Raw genomic sequence first — 19342 nt, forward strand, 5'->3', positions numbered from 1 at the left:
CCTCATTAGCCAGTCACCGCGCAACGCCAAAACAGCGTCTTATGTGTTCTCAAAGACAGGTGCTCTTCGGAGCGAGAGATTAAGTAAAAGGACGTAGCGGTCTTGCAATGGAGGGCAAGAAGAGTGTGACTCTACACAGCCAACAAGGCACGGACGTTGATCTGAGTGCGGCCATAAGCCACAACACCCTCTCACCACCGGTGCCTCCAGCAACTGCCGAAGATTAACCATACCCAACAATGCTCAGCCCGGAAAATATAATCTCCAGGTCATGTACACGTTAGCGTGCCCAGCAGACGAGGAGCATATGAACCCCCTCTCACCCATCCCTTCTCCTCTCGTTATCCAGGTCTTGAGGGAGTGCCGACGTGTGCGGCCTGCCTCGACCTTCCCCAACAATTTTTTGAATCAGCCGACGAGTCACTGAACTTGTTTATACTCGTTGGCACAGTGTTGCCAGTATTACACTGCCTCTGGCTGACGCGACCTTTTTCATTAAGTCTTCTCGCTTGCGAGTTACTTGAGGAAGAAGAGATCTTTTCTTCATTATCTAGACTTTGTTTATGTGTTCTTGACTGTCTTTGGTTGATACTTTGTGCTAGCCATAGTTGCTTCATGATAGGTAGCATTTGCGGATCGCATGAGCTACGTTTCTCATGTCTAATGGACGGACTTGGTTTTATACTAGTCTGATGAAAATTTTGCAGCGTTGTTGTAGATGTACTGGGATGTATTGGCCGTCATCGGACATTGAGGTGTTGATAGCTAGCAGTGACGCGTCCTACCTATGTACATTTTGCAATAACAACATCAGATGTTGTTGTCAGCACGTACATGTTCGCTATGGCGTGCGGCCTTTCTTGAAACTCCTTGAACGTGTGCTCCATCAATGCCAACAGTATTCATGAGCGCATTCATACACCTTTCCCGCTCGCCTACCCAGGTACACTGATCTCGCCACTGTCACGGCCAAAATCCAAGCTGCTGTTCCACCGGCCAGCACCCTATGACAACAACAAGTCACAGTAAATCAGAAGAATCTATCATATGGAGTGCCAACTACTAGAAAGCCGTATGCGTACGCGCAAATGTCACGTCTACTGATGTCTCTGCAGACAGCCGCATCGCCCACCAAAGCTTCAACCGCCCAGCACGCCGACTTTTCCCTTCAATCATACAAGACCAAACAACAATACAAAAGCGACTAGGGATGTTTGCTTAGTCTCACAATGGATGTGGGCGTGGCAGGGAGAGAACGTTCACTCAAACTAGCTAGGACTGAGCGCTGTAAAATCCACGTAGTCACCTGCAGGTAACAACTCTGTGCATTGCATTACATGATGACATCTTGAAGGGGATAGGCATTATGGTTAAGTAGTCTGATAATCAAGTCGGTTGCTCTTCGTCATCGTCCCCTTCCTCATTCTTTCTACGGTATACGAGCCTTCCGGGACAAGACCGCTCGCCAGGCAAGCTGCAGGCGAGTGCGCAATTCCTCCTTCAAATGAGTCAATTGATGTGTTGGGAAATCGACAGGCATTCGAGAGCTTACTTGGCTTAGTGACATGAGCCACTCCATGTTGGCCACCTCTCGCATCAAGGCAATGTCGATTTCGATGGTGGGTAGAATGACCTCGCGTTCGAGGCGTCGCCCCAGAATTCGCGCCGCTCGAAGCTCCTGCCAGTTCCACCTTGGCAAGACGGCCCATTGTTCGATTGCTGCATTTTTGTTTCGGATGTCTTGCTCAAGGCCGTCGCGCTCAGCGACGAGCGTGCTGGCGATGCGGGGGCGGGGAAGAGGAGCTGACATTGTGTATTTGTATCTGTGTGTGATTACTAGAGGGTTAGATCATCTAGTCTCTATGATAGCATTTGAATCGAAAGGTTTCTTACTGTTGTGATGAGATGTGTTGCACAGCAATTTGTCCTCGCGGCCGCACTGTTATGAGCGACAAACACCGCGACCTGACGCCGTGACCCACGATTCGGTTAGCTTCCAATATTGTTCCCTCCCCTCTTGTTTTGTCCTCAGTCACTTGTAAGCTCTTCACCGTTCTCTATCTCCTTGAACTTCAGCAACACTCGCCACGATCCGCTACCTAGGTACTCCATTAAGCTGAGTCTCCCTCTTCCCTTCCTCTACTTCCCATATTGCGTGGCTTACAGTCCACTGGTCCTCTCCCCAAGATGACTGTCGTATCGGCAGTTGTAGTTATTGATCTCATGATAAAAAGCACTTTCTAAGGGCATCTTAAGCCAATCTCTCGAACATCTCTCTATGCACACAGTTAACGCAGTACAGTTCTTTCGCCGACTACTCCACTGCCGCCCCTTCACCGTCAGCGCTACCGCCTGGACAGATCACGTACCCAATTGCCAAAACAAGCTAAGTCTTCCCCAGGTCCCTTCAAACACTTGCACGTTGGGGCGGCCTATCTACCAACACTCAATGATGAGCCCATGTTAGTTTTCAACACTTAGGCCCGAAAGCTTTTTGGGTTTATGACGAATGTTTTAGCAAAGCCCTTGGAAAGTCTGAGAATGTTAAGGGCGTTGATTTCCCTCCCTTACAATTCTGCTTTTTTCTTACTTGCAAACACTATGATCAATAATAACGTATCCTAGATTATTTCCGACCACGTCGCACTACCACGCCACAGGCTATGCCATCACGGCCTTAGCGACAAGAGACAAAGTCCAGGATCCAAAAAATGGTTGCAAGTCAATTTGGTGAAGCAAGGAGAGAATCTATGCGGATTGCGAGAACCAGCGCTTGCGCTTGCATGGCCATCAAGACTTCATAGAGCTCTGGGGTCTCAATGTCCAAAGCTCCCACGTCTATGAGCTAGATCAATTAGACAGCAGGTAGGTCCTGGCTCGGTACTCTATCTACCTGCCTTCTCCGCCTGCTGTGTACATTATATCACTGGTAAATCACCGTCCGGCAAGAAGTGAGCGAATGCCTTTTCCACAACAACGTGCCCTGACTTCATTTTCTGCACTGAAACATGCGAGGCCTTCAGAAATTGTTGAATTCATTTGATTCCATGATTCGCGTCGTAATAATACCTCGAAGTACAGTCTGAGGAACCGGTACCGTTCAGTGTTGCCGTGTTGACATTTGCCTACTGACTCATTGGTAAAAGCGTAGAACAAATTGATATCTTGTTTTCCACGCTAACGAGCCAACACCACTTATCCATACAACCTGCATATTACTTCAACTCACGCAAGTAGTAGTGTTTCAAACCAGTATCCAATATCATGTAAGTCTTCCAGTGACTATCAAGCCCTGCTGCTGACGGCCTATCGGTGTCGTCGCTCAGCGCCCGGGCTCTACACAGAACGACACGCTCAACGGTCCGGTCCAACTCATTCCTTTTTCTTTAGCACGACGACAATCAAGGGAAGGTTCAAAGAGTCCCCAACTCTAGATACGACCCTCGCCTCGACAGTACTGTCGCTTCGGCTTCTCGTGGTGCGCCTTTCCCACCGACAGATAGCCGACAAAACGTTTGACTTCCGTCTTGGCCCGCTATACCCTTTCTCTGCCTCTGCGTAGATCAGATCTAACTATAGAGACATGACGATTCATGGGCTCCGGTGCAATAACACCAAAATCCGAAGCGCGGCGAAGAGATACTCGTAGTGCAAGCTGCCTTGGAAAGGGCAGAAGGCAGCACCCGACGCAACTCTACAAAACGACAAAACGACAGAACACGATACCTTGGCGTACCTTCTTAATAGGCGTTCGTTTGTGCGCCCTATCACCGAGGCCAGAGCAGGTGGGATGAAGATATGCATCGTTGCGCAAATTGAGTTGGGGAGGACGGGATGATACGCCTACTCAATCGCAACCAGTCGGCCAGACGAACTTCAACTTTGCTGTTGAGACTACCAAATTTATGTGTGCGATAACATGGTGGCTCGGTAGCGCAGTGTCAAGCGCTAGGCTGGCTCGCCTTGATGGCCGAAAGCCACTCGGCACAAGTTAGTATGTCAATAGAACGAGATGATCTCATACCATACTCTCAATAACAGGGAACAGCAGAGCAGCTGACCACTTTGACGCATCACTAGAGAAAATCATCATAGCGGCAGCTGTCCCCCTGCTTGAAAGCCTGCGACCGACGTTTCGCGCTGGCCGGACATGCGAACCGTACAACAAGGCGCGGCTCCGAGTCGAACTATCGAAACAGATACTATGAGCGATTAAACCCGCACGAAACAGCCAAGAGTAAATCACATATGAACATGTCACATGGGTAGCTGCGAAAAAGTAACACTGGCGTGGCCTGGAATCCAAAGACAGCATCAGCTAACGCCGAATAGCAGCCATTTCGTCGCTCTCTGCACGTATTCACCACGATCGTCGCGCGCATTTCGCCTTCCAACGTCCTACACCATCCAATCTGCACACCGTCGCCTCTCGACCCGCCACCTCATCTTCGCAGAGCCAAAACCTACACGGCGCGGACACAACAATTCCGAACAACCCCGCCTGATAGCACACGAGCAATCCCAGGGCCATAAGTGGAGTAGGAAGGTGTGGCAATGAGGCAACAAAGACTTCTGATACTGAAGCTTGTGAAGGGAGGTAGGGCGTGTGCCTGAACACTTTTCGGGATGGACAGGGAAAGAAGAGACCAGGACATGACTATGAGGGGCAGCAGCGTGCAGAATGAAGGACAACAGATGAGGGAAAGCTACTACCTTGCGTTCAGAATGTTTGGAGAGGGGGGAGGCATATGGAAGACTTTATTCAGAAGGGTAGGAATGGGTATAGGGTGTGACGATGTGCTGCGAGAAGAAAGCAGGCGTAGGATACACGGCGCCATTGGCGACCGGTCTGGCTAATAGGAAAATAAAGGGAAGGTCGAGTGCTTGGCAGAAAAGGGCGAAGATGGGGAACACAGCGGCACAAGGGAATAAGTTTGATGAAAGGAATAAGAGCAAGGCACTACGAAGACAGGAAGCGTGGAAGGCATAGCTGTATGCGGAGGAGTTGAGGGAAGTGGAAACGAGGGGATGAGATGCAGCATGTATTGGAAATGCCATAGACAGCAGGACGGGATGATGGGCTGGTACGGGGCTGAAGCATGACATATGTAGGTGAGCCAATCGTAGAGTCTCACCTTGTCGGACGGCATTACAGCTAGCGATATGCCGTATCGCGAGCTTTGAAATGCGTGCGAACCGTAGCATCAGAATGATGCCGGACACACTTCAGTTTTAGCTACTCGTGCATATTCCAAAGTCATGTCACATGGAGCTGTGTGGCACTCCTAAAGCATGGTAAGATAACCACTCGTGCAGACAACTCGATCTAGCGAGATACGACAGATACCAAGAATCATGTGCCGTAGGTCATACCAAGACATCCAGTATGCTTCGCCCGTGATATTCCGCTGTCGGTGTTCTGCTAAGTCGTCTGTATCCACGATGCGGGATTGTCGAGGAAGCAGCATCAAGACGAATCCGTCGGGAGATAGCGGTGGCGGAACCTCTCTTTGGACATGCATTCTTTTCGTGGCGTAGAGATTCACTAAGAGAGCTCCCGTGCCCTTTTCTAACGAGTACGAAAGTTGACTCTCTTTCGCCCATCATTCAAGACAAGTTTGTCTTGGGGGTCAGGGTGCACTGGAGTGCTTTGGGTTCACCCGGTCTTAGACAACCAAAGCGCGCATGCAGCTGCTACCTAGGTAGCCTGCTGTCATGTCACTTCCGTCGTGCTCGTGAAGTTAAACCAGATTGCAGCAGTCATCTCTTCGAGCTAGACCGTCGTTTCTGCATGTGCTTGAGAGGCACTCAGAGTTCGGGCTCTGAGAGGCCCTGCTATTGCCATCTAGGAAGCGTTCACGATGTTTGCTGCTGCAAACTCAACGCTGGATAGCGTACTGCGTCCGTCTGAGCCCGTCTTGTCATCTCGCAGCGACAGCATGCCCTATTGACAGCTGCCATTGACTGTGCTTTCTTCATTTCTTCGTTGAGCTCCTTCTGCAAGACACATTCTCAGTTGTGGTGGCCCGTGCGTCATAAAGCTGGTGAGTTCCATGAAGGTGAGACTTATTGACTGTCTTCCACCTCCCCCCACCAACTCCACAACACTCTCAGCCTCTGCAATCTTCGCTGTGTAACATACTTCTCATGTCCTTGGGCCTGTCACATTACTACGCAACTCCTGATTGTATGGTGGTGATGGTTTCGAGCTTGCCGCGGAGCAGACTGATAGCTTCAAGGAGAATTGAACTTTATCCTTTCTCCAGCGATGAGGACGTGACTTTCGAAGGGCTCGAGACATAACACTAATGACCACAACGCACAAGGTATATAATGGCTCCGCCCCTGGTTGATCTTTGGCTATTTCGCCGCCTTCGTAAGGCTCGGGTTGGAGGTAGCTGCTCAACTCAAAGCGCTCGCTCGTCGCCACTGTCCTGTACAATAAAGCCAGTGGTGTCTGACCATTGCTGACGACATTACTTGTACAGGCCATCGTGGCGCCGAAGTTGCTTGCCTAAGTCTAGCACCAACACACTTGACACCATGAGTCTGCAATAGTCGTGGCGACAATTCTGGCCATGACAACAAGTCTTGTCCTCCCCCACTTATCGGGAAGACCAATAGCTGATATACCAGTACAGGCAATCATTCCCTGCCCTGCCATGTTGACTGCACTTTCGAGCGGACACAGTCGATGTCGGTAAGACCCCGCTTTACGTACCCATCAAACGACACATTCGACTTCGACGAATATCTTCTCAATTCCGGATTGCACAATCCAGTTGTTCAGCTTGGGGTGCTTCGAAGTTGTTCTACGATCAGTCGCCAAGCTCTACGAGGCCCGATCCTTCGGTACGGTATAAGAGTTTCGACGCACTCTGCTCTTTTCCACGAGTCTTTCCGGAGCCATCAGAAGATAAATACAGCTCTCCTGATGAGTCTGACAACCCTCAGTCAGCAGCCACGTACAACGGCTGAGGCGGTAGAGGCTTCAGCTAGTCGCGTAGCTAGATACTCTAGAGACAGGCTGCCTCATCGATCGAGAGCACATTATGGTGTTCCATCGGGCTCGGTATTTCCAACGCTCAATAGCATCTCTCTTCCATCGTACAGGCCAGGCGTTCAGTCGGCGTCTTACATGCCGAAGACTCATTCGGTGAGTCCTGCATGCAGCGCCGCCTGCATCTTACTCTCTTTTGCAGCATCGTGCTGACGGATGAAGTGGACCACGCATGAATCAACAACATAATCGTCGAGGTGTGGACAGCCTGACCGTGGCATGACCCAAACACAGCTTGATAAAGACGTTTTGAGAGTCTAAAAGCTGATTGCAAATCGGTAAAACAAAATCCCTGGCCACTTTTTTGTGGGTGTATATACTTCAAGAGTCGCTTGACGTAGTCCAGGTCACCCATTCAGCATGCCTGCATCGCCAGGCCCTTTGTTTGTTCGGTACTGCCTAGCAACGGCGACTATTGTGTTTGTATTTGGTGAGATGATGTGCGTGCGAAGGTTGATTACGGCTGACGTCCCGCGATACAGCCCAAGATGGTACCGCTGTGGTTCGGCTCTGCTACCACCGATTATTGGTTCCCACCATGTCGCCAGCATGTTGATAGAGAGACGCAAGAAAACTACCATGACTGTCGACTTGAGGAAACCGGTCCTGTGTTCTTCTCCCTGCGAGATGATACAGTAATGTCTCCGTCGTTCACTCTTTTCGACGAGGGTTAGGGCAAAGGACCAGCGGCAGCCCCAAAAGTCAGGTAGCAGAAATACGTCGCTGCTGCTGGAGATGCTCAATAAGAGCCTAGAATCTGTCAGCTTGGTGTGCACCGGAGAGATGGTACATCGTCTCTGGTTGGGTCATAGACCCATGAGTAGAGTAGGGCAGCGGCAGAGGCAAGCCGAGGGAGCGGCGGCGATGCTCAACAACCTCGTCAATTGCCATGGGAAGTACTTACTGAAGTCGGTGGGAATCTTCTCGCACATGTCCAAGCCTCGCGAGAAGATGCAAAAGCACACGGCTTGGTGGCTGGGGTCTTGCAGAGATAGGTCCGCATGTCCAAGACCTCAATCACCCCACCAGGAGCGGCGAAAGGTGCAGGAGTTGGCTGAGCAGGGTCTGGAAGCCATTTCGAAGCCCAGCAGTCGCTCTCTACAGCTTCGGGTGATGAGGGGGTGAGGGTGGCTGGCTACCATGAGTCGGGGAAGACGTCCGCTGAGGCAAGGTTGAAGCTGTATGCGCCTGGAAAGCAGCTGATTGAATCGATAGCGAAGATCAGAGAGCTTGTATGAACCTCCAACAAGTATTACAGCTCGATTGCAGGACGTTGGTGTTGGTGCTTCATTAGTGGAGGGGCAATAGGTCAGGACTTGGTGATGGAGACTTTGGTGTTGCAGCAGTGAACTTCATTTGGTCGTACGACCGTGCATTGTTCAGATCACCGCCTCGCGCCACTCGGTACTACACCTTCCCAAGCTACAACTACTCGAGCTGAGTCTATGGATTGCCCCTCTGCAATTGCCCACATTGGCTGCCTGGAGGCTCTTTCCTCGCCTCACTATGGCAGGCAATACCTACGATGTGGTGATATTGAGCTCCAGTCCGCCGGCCGCTTCCCCGCAATATGAAGCCCCCTCTCGTCGCGTTGCCATGCTTGCATCCTCGCCTCTATCATTCTCTCCTCCGGAAAGCCCGCTGAGACCAACAATCGACGCGTCGAGGAATAGCGCAAGGGCAGCTCCCATCCCCGAGGGTGCTGTTAGAGGATTTGCCACCGTTGGCAGTCTCGTACGCTCTGAGCACTTCACAAGCCGTCTTGACGACGACTTCGATGCGATACAAGGAGCACAGTCACGACGGACGCCGCAGGCTGCCATAGAGTCTCAATCGGTTGTGGAAAAGCCCACGAGGCGGTCTACAAAGAAGACTGCTACTACCACTGCTACGGAAGGGTCCGAGAAGCCCAAACCGAAGCCTCGAGCGCGCAAACCAAAACCCAAGTCAGACAAAGAAATCCTCGACTCGGACGATGAGCTCCGACGCCCGCCGGAACGACCTACCAAATCCCCTTTCTTCGACGAGAATACGTTGGAACCTCCGGTCGAGGCTGCGGTTGAAGCCGCGAATGCGCCTAAGCTGACCAAGTCGGGTAAGCCTCGGAAGCCGCGTGCAAAGAAGCAGAAGCCTGGAGAAGAGGGAGCAGAGTCCGTGCCAAAGCCTAAGAAACCGAGAGTCACAAAAGCGAAAGCTGGGACAGGCAAAGATGCGTCGCTCGTGTCTGCACATTTCCCCGAGGAAGCAGACAAATGCGAAACCTCGGGAACACGACCCTCGATACAGGTTCAAGACACACACACAGAGTATCCATCCATCTGGGAGGTGCATGAAAGCCCACGGCTGAAGAAGAAGGCTGCGCCGAGGCAGCGTCAGCCAGATCCCATTGCAGAAGGGCTGGACTTGGAGGAGGCTGTCGTCAGGAGACGAGATTGGACGCCGCCACCTGACACGACAGTTCCATCGCCGTTCACAGACTCAGCCGGAAAGGAGAACAGGACACTGGCGCAGAACGCTGATGGTACCTTCACAAACCTACTCTCCAACTTTGCTTATGCACAGTCACCATCTGCTCAAGTCACCGCAAAGTCGACCAACGCAGATACGGAGGTAGTAGCGGCGACTAAGCGCCGGAGAATTGAGGTAAGTCTGCTTGCATGGACACGTAGCATGGAACACTCCTTCTGACCATTATCGGCAGCTCGTTGAAATACCTAGCAACCAAGCCAACCCTAGAGACTCATCGCCTGAGAAGGGCAAAGCCCCCAAGAAGAAACCACGCACTATCACAGATCTTGTCACGGAACAGTATGCATCGAAGGATGCAGAGCCGAATCCGAACGATTCAAGCAGTAACTTCTTTGATTCTCGGGCTTCAACAACTACAACAAAAGTGCCGTTGAATGATACATCTACAGCCGATGGCAAAGCGGTACCAAAGAAGCCAGCAAGGAGGCGCAATAGCTCCAAATCAGGTACAGAGAAAGAAAAGGCCGACCCTAAGCCAAGATCAAGGAAAGCATCTGCGAGAGCTGCCGCTAAGCCAAAGCCTGTTGCAGAAAAGTTACTCAGCCCTTCTTCTGCAATGTCGCGTCTACAGCAGCAAGATGTCCTGTTCGGAACATCAAGTCAGCTTGCGCTCGAAGAGTCGCCCACCACGGTACGACAGATCCAGTTCGCAATGAAGGAGTCGGAGCGAGATGCCGATAATCTTGATCTTGTCGCATGTGGTGCGCCGTCGCGCTGGCCACGGCTCGGCAGGGCTGAAGGCAAACGGGGGCTCTGGGCTGCGAGTGCACGAGACGGCGAAGGCGGCATGCTTGAACACCTGAAAGACATTTATATACCAGAGCCAGATAGGACGCAAGATATTCCCTTGCTTATGGACAGCACTAACGACATGCCTGGTGGACAGTTTGATGATCAATCTACGTTCATAGACATCGACGACATACTGTCAGACCCTCCTCTGACAATCTCTGTATCTTCTAACTCGCCAACGCCACTTGACGCCGCTTTCCATGCCTTGCCATCTCAGGGACATCGTCAAAATAATGCCCAGAGGGAAGATACAGGCTTCGAAGACATCGACAATTTCACGCAAGAGCCGCCACCTTCGAACCAAAACGCTGCGTCACCGAACAGCTTTGTCGATATCGATGACTTCGATTTTCCACCCTCTGCGCAGATGCGGAAATCACCCGTCCTGAAGTTTAGACCTCCGGCTTCAGCACCACCAACCATGGACGGCTCGCCGAAGAAGCGGGGTAGGCTACTGAAGTCACACCCTGCGATATCTAAGTCAATCTCTACATCCTCTTCACCAGTGTTGAAGTCCTTACCTCCAAAGATCAAGGCAAAGGCAAAAACTGGTCACAAGGTACCTACAACTCCACCAAGGGGGTCAGGCCGCTTTGTCGATATTGAAGAAATTCTTGATTCTGAAGATGAAGCTCTTCAAGTACTATCACCCACACCACCTCGAATACGGAAACATGTTGATTCTGAACCTCTACCTTTGATTACCCTTTCACCCACCACATCGCCTAACAAGGCCCAAAAAGGCACCAATGTCAGGGCTAAATTGTTAGCTGCTGACCCAGCCTTGACGCCTATACGTCGCATATCAAACAACCTACTAGAATGGGTCCACATTAAGCCCAGCGTTTTCTCCCAGATATCAGCGCATATCCGCTCGCTGCCTCCGACCATAGATCCCAAACATCCTAGCTGGCACGAGAAGATCCTCATGTATGATCCTATTGTTCTTGAAGAGTTTACCGCGTATTTGAACGCCAACACATCGATACGCGTGTTCAAGAGAGCGACACAAAAACAGATCAAAACCTGGAACTCGGACTTGAAGCGTAGGGGCGAAGCGGCGGTGAGTGTGGAGAAAGACGCCGAGGACGTGCTTGCAGTAGAGAAAGAGCTAGAAGGGTATATGGCGCAAGGGTGGTGCGAGAGTCTGAGTATCTGCTGTATCTGGGGAGAAGGGCGGGGCAAGGGTGGAGCGCGGAAGGGTTTCTACTGATCTTGCTGTATGACTGAGAGTGGATGAAGCGCTGACGCTGTTAGAAATAGTTCGATACTGCGCGCATACCAGATAAGCCTTTGCATATCCTGGGAGCCGTTCCCTCGGATCAAAGAGTGAGGCCTTCACTCTCCTGATTCTTGTATCTCGAGTGCAGTATGCCAGTCGACTAGATGCGAGAGTACGAAGTTAGTTTATGTCTCATGTGCAGTTCGTACAGGGCCGCTTACGATGTTCAAGCACTTGGGTAGCTTGTATGCTCTGACTGCACTTTGGACAGTCGTACGAAAAGACGTTCTCGGCTTGTAAGTCATGTAGATTGGTATGCAGCGATCTCACCCCATCTTTTTTAGAAGATGCAGAGGCTGACTTCGTTCCTTCCAATGACGTTTCGTGGCCGCCTTCCGTACGAATCTTTTTTGGCTCTTGCCGTTCGTTCTCATCGTCCTCATAAGCATCGCTCAAGCGCTTCGTATTGGTGGAGTCTGTAGTGAAGAACGAAGTGATGCGATGATTCCGTGTGACAAGTGGCTGGAATCCGGATATGCTTACAGACAGACACGCGCAAGGCCACGCTACACCTTCGTCGCAAATCTGACGAAGTAAAGATTTCGACCAGGCAAAAATGGCCATCTCATCAACCTTACTACCCGACGGTATTGTGGCTCGTTTCGATCGCGTAGGGCCAAAGCGGCCATTAATGTGATGGTGCACGGTAACGACAGTTGGTTGACGAGGGTACTCGCTCTGAAGCTCATTCAAGCGGCCCATCAGGTCCGCAGCGAATATGCGAAGCCACTTCATAGCTTGCTCGAAGCTTCCCACGCTTGGAACGAAGGTTTTTGCTGACAGCATTGACTGGATTACAAGTCGTGACGTAACAACACTGGTTTCTCTGCCGCGAACAACGTTGTACACCCAGTAGCCGGACTCCTTGCCTAATTTTGCTTCCAAGTTTTTGATTGGTATGCGAAGAATATCATCCACGCGGTCAGAGCCAAACGCATCTATGACTTGTTGGCCGAGCTTTCCTCCCAGTCCACGTATCTTGGTGAGGTTGACGATTTGATTTGCTAGAAAATTGCATGTAGCTTGCGTCGGGATCACAGTTTGCCGATTAGGTTTCTTGAAACCAGCACCAAGTTTAGCCACAACCTTGTTGTGTGCAATGCCTGCGGAGCATGTATACCCTGAATGGGTCAAGACTTCAGCTCGAATACGACGGATGATGCCGGCTCCGATATTGAGGGCAATGTCGTCCCAATCAGGCCTCGGATCAGCCTTTTCAATATCCACAACGTGATCGTCCTCCCAATCCAAAAGCGAAGAGAAACTGGGCAAGGGGAGATATTGCTCCAAGTCGTCAGGTTGCTCTGCAAGCTCCGGAAACTGCCGAAGCATAATCTGATGAACCTGAGCCGACAAATCCAGGAACACCTCATCTATACTAGCTTTCTCGACTTTCTGAATAGGCTCCTCTGGCAACAGGCTGCGAATGAATTCGAAACACTTGCGCGATCGAAGGCGATATGGATCCAGGGCTGACTTGTCAGTCGCCATATGTTTTGTAACATCTGGTCGGTATGCCCATGTTGTCTCGCCTTCTCTCCACGTTGCGACGTGTTGTAAGACAATGTCCGGACAGAGTCTCCGGGCTTCGTCTACCGATGCACCTCTTTTGAGTCCAGACTCACGTGCAGGATAGTTGAGCGCGATTATAGCATTCCACTGTTGTACGGCCAACGGTGTTGAGGACGGTAGACCTAATCTAACAATCTCGCATTGCGCGTAGAAAGCGTCAAAGTCGATCAAGGCGATAACGCGAAGCGGCGATGTGGGAGAGAACTTCTTTAGTTCGTCAAGGTCACGATGGGTGTATTGTGAAGTATCCATCGTTCATCTGCAACTGGACGTCAGCGATAAATGCCATACGACACGCTCCTTTCCGCAGAATCTCCCAACATGTACTCACTAACAAGCGTCTTTATTAGGAATGGCGCGACGCGAAGACCCAAAAGGTATGGAAATCATCTCGCCTATCAAATCACAACTTTGTTGGCCAGCGCGAAATAAAGCTCAGACAGAAATCTGAGCTGAAGACGCTTACGCTGCTTCGGCATGACGCGACGCTGCTCAAGGCCTTGCATTTGAATTTAGATAGCTTTCTAAGGCCAGCAATGAACCCACTTGCCGACTCAAGTTCGCTACATACAGCGTAGGCGTGGAAGAAATAGTACCTCTGCCCAGGAAGTAGCGATTGCTGCCTATGCGCTTCGTGTAAGACTTCATCTTCCCGTGGTTCGTTCGGAAGCCGTGAAAGCCGGCGAGGCTTTGATGATTCATCTTTCTTGTCGCACCTGCAGGGTACCGGGCATTCGGAGATGCAACCTATCGGCCCGCACACGATCGATCGGCAGCTAATAAATTCACTTGCGATCGCTGCAGCGGAATAAAACCCACACTGTGAACCCAAGGCGAGAGCGGACACGCAGCACATGCCGTCCCCACGCACATCGACCGTTTCCGGCAAGCACCGCTGCACCATATGCAACAAGACGTACTCGACCAATAGCCATCTGCGTCGCCATGAGGCCACACGTGAGCATTTCCCACACAAGCAATCCTTCGCGGCTCACACGCGTCAGATTATGGCAGACAGGACTTGACATGTCCCTCGTGCCAGGCGCAATTTTCAAGGAGGTGTGTTCGTCTTGCTTTGATTTCACTATCGATACGAGCTGACGCATGTACAGAGACCTCGCTCGGCGTCACATGCAGAACTGTTCTGCCCGGGACCATGAAATCATCCTGCCTACCCTAAAGCGTGGTAGAAAGCGCCACTCCTGCGACAGGTGTTCAAAGCGGAAGTTGTCATGCGATACCAAGATGCCGTGTGCACGCTGCCGCTCTAGTGGCGCGGTATGTACCTATGAACGAGTAGACCATGCCTCTTCACCTGCCACCCCACGCTCCGACGTCGATGCGCGCTCTAGCCACAGCCAGGCCGCTGATGCAGGGCCTATTTCCAACGGGCAGCGTGGAGGCATCTCTATTGAATTTCTTCTCAACTTCACGAACCCATCAGGCTACCGTCCATCCGCAGTAATCGCCGCTGAAGCTGCCGAGCTCGATGATGTAGACGGTGAAGCGCGCGCTCAACTAGATCCGACAGACCAGCAAATGGCCAATGACCAAATGTTCTTCGATTTCGCCGATGTTCCTTCGGTCTTCTTCGGCTTTCCGTTCCTCATGGAAAGGGATGCTGAGTACCCATCTCCAATGATAAGCGATAGTCTAACGCCTGAGCTCGAGGATGCCTACGCGCTGGAAGTTCGTATCAGAGAACTGATACACGAACTCTCCGCTCAATATAGCTCCATGCTGGAACGCAATGATGCCATCCAAATGGCTTTTGACCTCCAGTTCGCAGAGTCAGTCTTCACGGTAGGAAACGTAAGACACTTTGTTTGGGCTTTCTTTCGCTATTTTCACTTCTCATTTCCCATCTTGCACAAGCCAACGTTCGACTTGCAGACGGCATCACTTCCTCTCTTGCTCACACTTATTCTGTTCGGCTCCATGTCTTCCAACGACTCGGATTCTTCCATCGCAGTACGACGGTTCTCATATATTGCGGAGGCTTACATTTTTGACAAGCTGATTTCGCAGCAAAAATTGCAGACGCCTCAATCAGCATTCGTTAATAACGAGGAGCTTGAACTAATACAGGCGAGCCTTTTGTTCCTGGTCTTTTTGAACAACGTCAACGACCTCGCTACACGACGGCGAATTCGACTCCAGAGGATGCCGTCAGTAAATGCCGCTGTGCGAGCATCAGGCTTGTTCGCACATCGACGAAGACCCTTTATCACAGCCCAAGGTACATATGATTGGCGGGGTTTCATTGCCGATGAGATGCGATTAAGGTACTAGAAGCTGACACATCTTCCGTGTTCGTGACCGCTAACAATAGCTGCAGAGTGGGGATGTGGACTTGCATATTCGAGACCACTATATCAATCTTCTTCAACACCCCACCACAGATTGCTACAGCTGAGATGACTGGTAGTATGCCATGTGATGAGGATCTATTCAGAGCCGAATCAGCCGCGGACTTTGAGCGGGTTGCCTCACTTGGACGGCCAAACCAACAGGCTTATACATTACCCGAACTCATGTCACGCCTTCTCCTCGCACCTCCTGAGGAGAACGAAAACAAGGAGAACCATGTCTCAGCAACAGTAATGTTAATACTCATTTGCGGTTTGTCATTGCTTTACCTCGACTATGAAGTTAAGACTGACCATCCATAGCGTTAATGTCTGCCATCATGTCTGCCAGAATGAATCTTCTAGCTTCTATGACTACAGAGCCTATGCTTCGCGCGACCGATCGATGGAAGCGTCTGTGGGACTCTATGAGCCACGACAGCGAAGGTAGATTGTTGCCACACATCGGGTTTGAGAAGCACGCTGCAGAATACTGGTGGCTCACAAGGACGATGTTGAGGGTCATACAATCAGGAGACCAGAGCTGTCGGTATCTACAGCTTGTCCCTTGTGACTCGGGGCAAATCTTGCATGATTTTATTCGCAAATACAAAGACTTTGCAGGATAGATACCACATTTTATAATTCACTTCAGGCTATAACATGCCTAGCGCAAGAACATTGAGCTGCCTCGTGATAATGTAGGCAAGAATATTTCTTCATTACACCCACGGTTCTTGATCACATCCACCCCCAGGAAGTCGGTAATGACGTGGCGACATAGTCTCATCTATGCGGCGGCGATTACATCCTTATGCAGCAGGCACAACATCAACAAGCGCAAACCCGTTCTTCTGTCCAAAGAACCGTCCTTTCACAGAAGCGAAGGCCGAGGCCGCGAACAGCCCCTCCGCTGGAATTTCCTGGTCTTTCCTCACACTAGTGACTTCCAGGAAATCTCCGTTGTCAAAGTCAAGAAACCACTTGGTTTGGTATGTAGTGTTGGTTGTTGGCGATGTCCATACCTCGTTCGGGTCGGCAGTCGCATTGAATCGTACGATTGATAAGCCGTAGTTGGTACGAACAGTCGCAAAGCGGAGAGGCTGCTCGGGATCCTCGTTGTCGGTGTGCCAGATGCTAGCTTTGACATTCGAGCCAGGAAACTGGACCCCAAACCAGGTGAATCCGCTGTCGGGGCCACTACCACCATATTGTCGATCATACCACGTCAATGAGCGTTCCCCGTTAACCTGATACAGCGAGTCGCCGATAGATAACGTGCCCGAGGTTTGGCCACTTGGGAGTGACCATTGCGTGGTGTTACTTTTCCCCCAGTTGAAGAGTCCTGTTCCGGCGTTCAAAATCACCCTTGAGCTCGCTTTGACTGTCAAGTTGTACTTGTAGTGGTCGGTTGAACCACCTGAAACCATGCTTGCAAGATTATCGTCTGAATTGCTCGACAGCTCAAATCCTTTTCCCTTGATGCTCAGTCGGCCATTCATTGATGTGGTGTTCCCTTGAAGAGGAACTGTGCTTGAACTCTGCCAGTAAATCTCCGGGTTCCCAACGTCGAGCAAAGAGGTTCTGATGGTGATCTCGTTGGTAGGAAGTACGACGGCCTGAGCTAGAAGTACATATTCGGTATCGTTGCCCGTGGTAAGAAAGTGAGAAAACCAGTAGGAGTTGAAGCCTTCGGCAGCAAGCTGGGTGTCAGGTAATGAGAGTTGCGTTGGCAGATTATTCTGGCAGGTGATGTAAGTATTCATGTTCATGGTACTTCTGGAGGATAGGAGGAACATTACATCGTATATTGTTGGTGAATTCTCTGGAGAAAAATCATAGAGAGCACAGCTCGTTGCTGTGAGTATAGACAGGAGTAGAGGAGCTCGAGTCATGGTTATCGAGGTGCACCCAACTGGATATCAAATGAGTGGTATACCTCTTATAGTAGTGATAGCATCCCATGCCGCCAGCGCTTTTGAAGTGTTTATATAAGAGTAATCTCTTTTATTACTAAAGGGGGTATCCGGTATGTCCGTAGACCGGATGCTGATTATTCCTCGTACTATTTCTTTTGAAGGATACAGTGGCCGAGCTGCGGGTCCGGCCGGTGCATCTTGTCTCTGCCTCGACACAATGATTAGAAAACCAGAATCATTCTTGTAGCCTCATATAGCACACGGACCATCGAGCAATGGGATCGACGTTTTGGAACGACGGCATTAGGGTTAATGGGATCGACCTGTGGGGCATAGGCTAAATGTTGGGTTCTTTGCCGAAATGTGGTTGGGTTCATTACCGAAACGTCGCTGCGGCGCGTCCGCAGCTCGCGGATCTAGATGCCAGTGCCCGCGGAATCCGACTCTTACATGAGCTCCGTTAGTGAGTCCCTCTACCAAAGGCATATGGCCCAGACTTTGCTATGGGTGACGACATCAGCGTGTTGATTAGTGTTTACATATAATGATGTGTCTGCCGCAGTCCTTCTCATGTGGGCCCATCCACGCCGTGACCTGAAAGATTCGCGACTGTCTTCAGCCCTTACTCTATAAAATGGTGTTGCGACGATCGGCGCGGGCGGCTACACGTACGGCTCAGCAGGCAGCAAACAGTGCAGCAAAAAGGAGGTACTCCGATTCCTCGACCAGTGAGGAGACCCTTAGCAAGCGCGTCAAAAGTCAAGCTGCAAGTCGTTCTGCAAAAAGAGTCGGTACAGCGCAGGATTGGGGGCAGAAGAGGAATCAAGACGAACAGACCAGAACTAGCAAGAGTGACAGTACCAAGGCAGACGATGAAGCCGTGGCGGAGAAGAAGTGGAAGTCATGGTCAGCCCACGCAACGACGACGCCGTACCCTGATTTCGGCCATCCTACACACCGCGAATGCCAGGTAGCATACGATGTGCTGCACAAACTGCATAACGACGCTGTGGAGGCTGAGATAGACGAGCACACACCTGAAACAATACCGTTCGTTCTAGATGCCATGATTGTCGCAGTCCTCAGCCAAGCGACGAGTTGGAACAACGCAAAACGCGCCATGCATAGCATGAAGGAAACGTACGGCTCGGTATTCGCATACGACAAGATACATGCTGGTGGACCAGACAAATTACAAGAGATTATTCGCTGCGGCGGACTCCACATCAGGAAGACCAAGATCATCATGTCCATCTTGGATGAAGTCAAGCGACGATACGGGCGCTGGAATTTAGACCATCTCCTGGAAGCAAGTGACGAAGATGCCATGAAAGAGCTGATGAGCTACAAGTACATTGGCTCAAAGTCTGCTTTTGTCGTCATGGGCTGGTGTTTGAAGAGAAAACGGTTCACCGTGGATACGCATGTCTATCGCATAGCTGGCTTGTGGGGCTGGAGACCGAAGGACGCCACTCGTGAGAACACACAACTACACTTGGATGCGGTAATCCCAGCCGACCTTAAGATTAAACTCCACTTCTTCCTTATACAGCACGGACGGACCTGTCCTGCCTGCCGCGGTGGAAGCAAAGATACCACGGGCTGCGAGGCGCACAAGGAAATAAAAAAGCAGCTCAAGCAAAAATCGTAGAATTGCAGTATCCTGTGCTTATATAGTGATACACCTTGTACTGTATGCCCTTTTGTAATGATGTACAAGTGTTTATGAACCAACCTAAAGCAAAGCGACGTAGTCAAGACTTTATGTTGCTGTTGCGAACACGAATAACCGAGCGCGTCAACCCAAGAAGTTAAGACGCCGGTGAGCAGATACGAGAGA

General features: G+C 50.9%; 9 protein-coding genes across 9 annotated transcripts; 4 read left to right on the forward strand and 5 right to left on the reverse strand.

The window, feature by feature from the left end:
- Nucleotides 1–3871: 3871 nt before the first annotated feature.
- CC77DRAFT_238891 (hypothetical protein) lies at nucleotides 3872–4536 on the reverse strand. The gene is made up of 2 exons (XM_018530802.1): nucleotides 4030–4536; nucleotides 3872–3980 (listed from the first exon to the last, which is right to left on the reverse strand). The coding sequence occupies exons 1-2, from the start codon at nucleotides 4313–4315 to the stop codon at nucleotides 3949–3951; spliced, it is 318 nt and encodes a 105-aa protein (XP_018383265.1). The 5' UTR covers nucleotides 4316–4536; the 3' UTR covers nucleotides 3872–3948.
- CC77DRAFT_238890 (hypothetical protein) lies at nucleotides 4537–5286 on the reverse strand. The gene has a single exon (XM_018530801.1). It carries the CDS (start codon nucleotides 5203–5205, stop codon nucleotides 4759–4761), a length of 447 nt encoding a protein of 148 aa, XP_018383266.1. The 5' UTR covers nucleotides 5206–5286; the 3' UTR covers nucleotides 4537–4758.
- A 590-nt stretch (nucleotides 5287–5876) lies between these two features.
- On the reverse strand, nucleotides 5877–6594 carry CC77DRAFT_239187 (hypothetical protein). Its single transcript, XM_018530805.1, has one exon. It carries the CDS (start codon nucleotides 6491–6493, stop codon nucleotides 6146–6148), a length of 348 nt encoding a protein of 115 aa, XP_018383267.1. The 5' UTR covers nucleotides 6494–6594; the 3' UTR covers nucleotides 5877–6145.
- CC77DRAFT_238887 (hypothetical protein) lies at nucleotides 6594–7316 on the forward strand. Its single transcript, XM_018530800.1, has one exon. The coding sequence runs from the start codon at nucleotides 6695–6697 to the stop codon at nucleotides 7211–7213; it is 519 nt and encodes a 172-aa protein (XP_018383268.1). The 5' UTR covers nucleotides 6594–6694; the 3' UTR covers nucleotides 7214–7316.
- Nucleotides 7317–8566: 1250 nt separating this feature from the next.
- Nucleotides 8567–11694, forward strand: CC77DRAFT_1074481 (hypothetical protein; the record flags this gene model as incomplete). Its single annotated transcript, XM_018529211.1, has 2 exons — nucleotides 8567–9703; nucleotides 9762–11694. The coding sequence occupies 2 exons, from the start codon at nucleotides 8567–8569 to the stop codon at nucleotides 11592–11594; spliced, it is 2970 nt and encodes a 989-aa protein (XP_018383269.1). The 3' UTR covers nucleotides 11595–11694.
- Nucleotides 11695–11719: 25 nt separating this feature from the next.
- On the reverse strand, nucleotides 11720–13487 carry CC77DRAFT_1033175 (DNA/RNA polymerase; the record flags this gene model as incomplete). Its single annotated transcript, XM_018526781.1, has 2 exons — nucleotides 11720–11763; nucleotides 11825–13487. The coding sequence occupies 2 exons, from the start codon at nucleotides 13485–13487 to the stop codon at nucleotides 11720–11722; spliced, it is 1707 nt and encodes a 568-aa protein (XP_018383270.1).
- Nucleotides 13488–14010: 523 nt separating this feature from the next.
- Nucleotides 14011–16212, forward strand: CC77DRAFT_1097073 (hypothetical protein; the record flags this gene model as incomplete). Its single annotated transcript, XM_018529872.1, has 5 exons — nucleotides 14011–14192; nucleotides 14240–14294; nucleotides 14348–15520; nucleotides 15574–15857; nucleotides 15908–16212. The coding sequence occupies exons 1-5, from the start codon at nucleotides 14090–14092 to the stop codon at nucleotides 16210–16212; spliced, it is 1920 nt and encodes a 639-aa protein (XP_018383271.1). The 5' UTR covers nucleotides 14011–14089.
- Nucleotides 16213–16269: 57 nt separating this feature from the next.
- On the reverse strand, nucleotides 16270–17825 carry CC77DRAFT_1022741 (hypothetical protein). Its single transcript, XM_018525528.1, has 2 exons — nucleotides 17386–17825; nucleotides 16270–17325 (listed from the first exon to the last, which is right to left on the reverse strand). Exons 1-2 carry the CDS (start codon nucleotides 17476–17478, stop codon nucleotides 16396–16398), a joined length of 1023 nt encoding a protein of 340 aa, XP_018383272.1. The 5' UTR covers nucleotides 17479–17825; the 3' UTR covers nucleotides 16270–16395.
- A 545-nt stretch (nucleotides 17826–18370) lies between these two features.
- Nucleotides 18371–18805, forward strand: CC77DRAFT_915032 (hypothetical protein; the record flags this gene model as incomplete). The annotated part of the gene is made up of 1 exon (XM_018533668.1): nucleotides 18371–18805. A coding segment is annotated over one exon (435 nt), but the record flags the coding sequence as incomplete, so codon positions are not given.
- Between the last annotated feature and the right edge of the window lie 537 nt (nucleotides 18806–19342).

This window comes from Alternaria alternata (genome assembly GCF_001642055.1).
Source record: "Alternaria alternata strain SRC1lrK2f unplaced genomic scaffold CC77scaffold_17, whole genome shotgun sequence".
NCBI lineage: Eukaryota > Fungi > Ascomycota > Dothideomycetes > Pleosporales > Pleosporaceae > Alternaria > Alternaria alternata.

Bases quoted from the DNA above. Each gene is read 5' to 3' on its own strand.
- CC77DRAFT_238891 (XM_018530802.1), bottom strand. From the start codon at position 4,315: ATGCTGTCTTTGGATTCCAGGCCACGCCAGTGTTACTTTTTCGCAGCT. The intron at 3,981-4,029 runs GTATGGTATGAG...ACTTGTGCCGAG, and splicing joins GCTGTTCCCTGTTATTGAGA to TGGCTTTCGGCCATCAAGGC.
- CC77DRAFT_238890 (XM_018530801.1), bottom strand. From the start codon at position 5,205: ATGCTACGGTTCGCACGCATTTCAAAGCTCGCGATACGGCATATCGCT.
- CC77DRAFT_239187 (XM_018530805.1), bottom strand. From the start codon at position 6,493: ATGGCCTGTACAAGTAATGTCGTCAGCAATGGTCAGACACCACTGGCT.
- CC77DRAFT_238887 (XM_018530800.1), top strand. From the start codon at position 6,695: ATGTCGGTAAGACCCCGCTTTACGTACCCATCAAACGACACATTCGAC.
- CC77DRAFT_1022741 (XM_018525528.1), bottom strand. From the start codon at position 17,478: ATGACTCGAGCTCCTCTACTCCTGTCTATACTCACAGCAACGAGCTGT. The intron at 17,326-17,385 runs GTAATGTTCCTC...ATCACCTGCCAG, and splicing joins ATTCACCAACAATATACGAT to AATAATCTGCCAACGCAACT.